The following is a 3,131-nucleotide window of genomic DNA, read 5'->3' as shown; positions in this document are numbered from 1 at the left end:
TTCAATTCCCTCCGTCGATTGAGTCCTTCAAGAAGGTTGGCTCCCCCTCCTCCTCCTCCCCCTTAGGAAATCAAAATTCAACGAACGATGAACAAGAGAAGCTCAAACACGCGGTGACATTCCTCCCCTTGAAGGACTTAAGATACTCGAGCACAGCCGCCCAAGGGCACACATGGTTCATGAGTTCCATGTACGACACACGCGACGAGGAAGGCGACGTGCAATACCAAAAGTTCCCATCAAATGACTCGAAGGGAAGGATCCTATGCATAAAGGGTCATGACACACATGATGGGTCATGGAATTATTATGCACTAGCATGGCCGGAAGCGTTACCCCATAATGCCACCCTTATGAAAGGCCTAACGTTTGTGTCATATAATCATTATAACTATGATAATATATGGCATGGTTTGTCCGCCGTATTTCCGTTTGTAGCTGGCACATGAAAAATGGGTGCAAATTGCCTTCTAGATGGGTCTTGTACCATTGGGGTGAACTTAGGGCTAAGATGGGTCTTTGGCTAAGGTTGGTGTTGCAAGCCACTTTTGATGGGCCAATCAATATCGAAGTGTAAGTTTATTTAAATTGCGTATATTAATTCTTTATTATTGATTCAACATGATTTCATATTTTCATGAGCAAAGTCGCAATCTTAAAATGCAGAACTGCACGTTATTTAATTAGCCTAAATTGGGCCGAATTAGGCCAAAAGCTAAAATGATCTATATGTTATTGGACATTGGCTTAAGTCAAAATGTTTGTGTTGAAGCCCAACCCAATTAGGGTCGAGCCAAATTGATGTGAAATTGAAGAAGTTTTAATTAATTATAGAGTATAACTATCTAGCTACTAACTACTAAAAATGATCATATAACGTGTTCATTATCTAATAAAATTGTTTTGTATGGATTTGATGATGAATTAATAGGTTTCACGGGGTAGAAGACGAGCAACCGGTATGCTTCGAAGAGGCGGTGGTAATGAGGCATAACGAGGGAGGGATGTCAAGGCAAAGAAGGATGGAGACATATGATCTAATAAGGTGCAAAGCAAGGATGTTTTGTAATATAAGCCTTGATCGTAGGCCAGAAGAAATTGGGATGACTCTATTTATGAGGACTGGGGCTAGATCTTTCACAAATGATGCGGCTGTTATTGACCTCTTTAAAACTGAATGTGACAAGTTTACCCATTGCCAATTATTCATAGCTTACTCTAATAATCTCACCTTTTGTCAACAGGTTAGTCCTCTCTATATAAATACCTCTAGTCGCAATTATTTCCAATTACTTGGGGACGGGTAGGGTAGTTGTTAATTATATTATTACGCTATTTATTAAAATTTAACGTTGATTATCTAGGGATAGAGGCATAGAGCCATAGAAGTAGTGTATTTACAAGTCCAATGCCTTGCAAAGTTACAATCTCAAAAAAAAAAAAGGGTTCGATTGCTGAATTTAATCTAGAGGGGGGTATCTTGCATAAAGTTTGATTATAAATTGCAGTTTCATATTATAAGAATGATGGCAGTTTTCTCGAGCATTATACAATAGCAAATGTGATTGTAATTGTTCAATAGGTGAAAAGGTGGGGACAGGATTTTGAAGACAGAGTGTCGATATTATGTTCATGGAATGTCAAGTGACAATAGATCACTTTAATTTTAAAAAGAACATTATACAGTGTTTAATGGAGTGTTTGCCGATATCCCATGTACTTTAGTGAATCCGCCACTTGATATACTTTGCCATAGAGCTAGGATTAATTGGAAGTGACATAGGTTTCTTATTCACGGCACTTTTTTTTATTGGAGCACTCTAAAATAGTTGAGATATCATACAAGTTATCAACCATAAATGATCAATCTATTAATTAAAGTTAGAATTTGGTTTACACAGTAGGTAATAGCCTTAATATGAAGTGGGATCTAACACAATAATAAACCACGCAACAAGAAGTACTTATTTGTCATGATTATAGAGATCTTACATGACTTACATAGCTATGTATACATATTTCCTCTTGCTTTCAATACTTAATTAGCTTGTAACACACCGTTTTAGTACAATATTTATCTAGTTTAATATCTTCTTTAAAGTGTGTGTCAAAGTGGTGTGATACAATTTGTAAGTATAGAAATAAAATGAAGTATATAATGGAGATATATACTTCATTTTATTTCTATACTAATTTAATATGACTGATCAATGCTAATTAATAAAACAAGCAAAATTTAATATGATTGATCAATGCTAATTAATTATGTATGCCTTGATTTTGATGATGACAGGTTGAATTGATGAGCATAACAGATATTTTGGTATCAACTCATGGAGCCCAATTAACCAACATGTTCCTAATGGACAGGAATAGTAGTGTCATGGAGTTTTTTCCTAAGGGTTGGCTAAAGTTAGCCGGTGTAGGCCAATATGTCTATCACTGGATTGCAAGCTGGTCCGGTATGAAACATCAAGGTGCGTACCGTGACCCTAACGGTGAGCCATGTCCCTACCCCGAGGACGATCGTCGATGTATGTCCATTTTTAAGGGTGGTAAAATCAGTCTTAATGATACTTATTGTTTGGGTCCAATTTAGTCAAAATTGGGCCTGAGCACTAAATGATCCAATTAAAAGCCCAAGGTCAAGGTTCAACTCTCCAATTGCTCAAAAGTCAAAAGTCAGCCCACAAAGTAAGCCAATTGGGCTAAAGCCCAACCTCTCCAAATATGATGAGGTATAAAAGCCCTCATATTAACACATTCAAGGAGAGAGTCATATTCTTACATAAGACATCTCATAACATCATATACACTATCAGACACAACAACACATGCATCATCACATACATTATCTCATACACGGATTATTCCAACTCATATGCTCATTCTTGCATTGAGAAATACTCCACAAAAGCCTCAAGCTACAAACTCTCTTGCATAGTGTCTTCCTTTTTACACATTGTACTGACTTTAGCATCGGAGGGGCCTTCCTCGGAAACACCCCCGAGGCTAGTTTACGTGTGTTCACTGTGCAGGAAACCTTCGGCCCAACACAGCTTGGATCGAATCCAGTCTTCTCCATTTTAGTGGACCTTCGGCAAGGTCCCATTGTTTTCAACCGAAACAAT

General features: G+C 37.6%; 1 protein-coding gene across 1 annotated transcript; it reads left to right on the top strand.

Moving 5' to 3' along the window:
• The first annotated feature begins 344 nt into the window (after window positions 1–344).
• On the top strand, window positions 345–2,599 carry LOC110740149. Its single transcript, XM_021920643.1, has 3 exons — window positions 345–573; window positions 932–1,244; window positions 2,294–2,599. Exons 1-3 carry the CDS (start codon window positions 404–406, stop codon window positions 2,597–2,599), a joined length of 789 nt encoding a protein of 262 aa, XP_021776335.1. The 5' UTR covers window positions 345–403.
• Window positions 2,600–3,131: the final 532 nt, after the last annotated feature.

This window comes from Chenopodium quinoa, unplaced genomic scaffold (assembly GCF_001683475.1).
Source record: "Chenopodium quinoa cultivar QQ74 unplaced genomic scaffold, ASM168347v1, whole genome shotgun sequence".
Taxonomy (NCBI): domain Eukaryota; kingdom Viridiplantae; phylum Streptophyta; class Magnoliopsida; order Caryophyllales; family Amaranthaceae; genus Chenopodium; species Chenopodium quinoa.
Note: the sequence above shows the minus strand (reverse complement) of the source record. Positions and strands in the feature narration are given on the sequence as shown.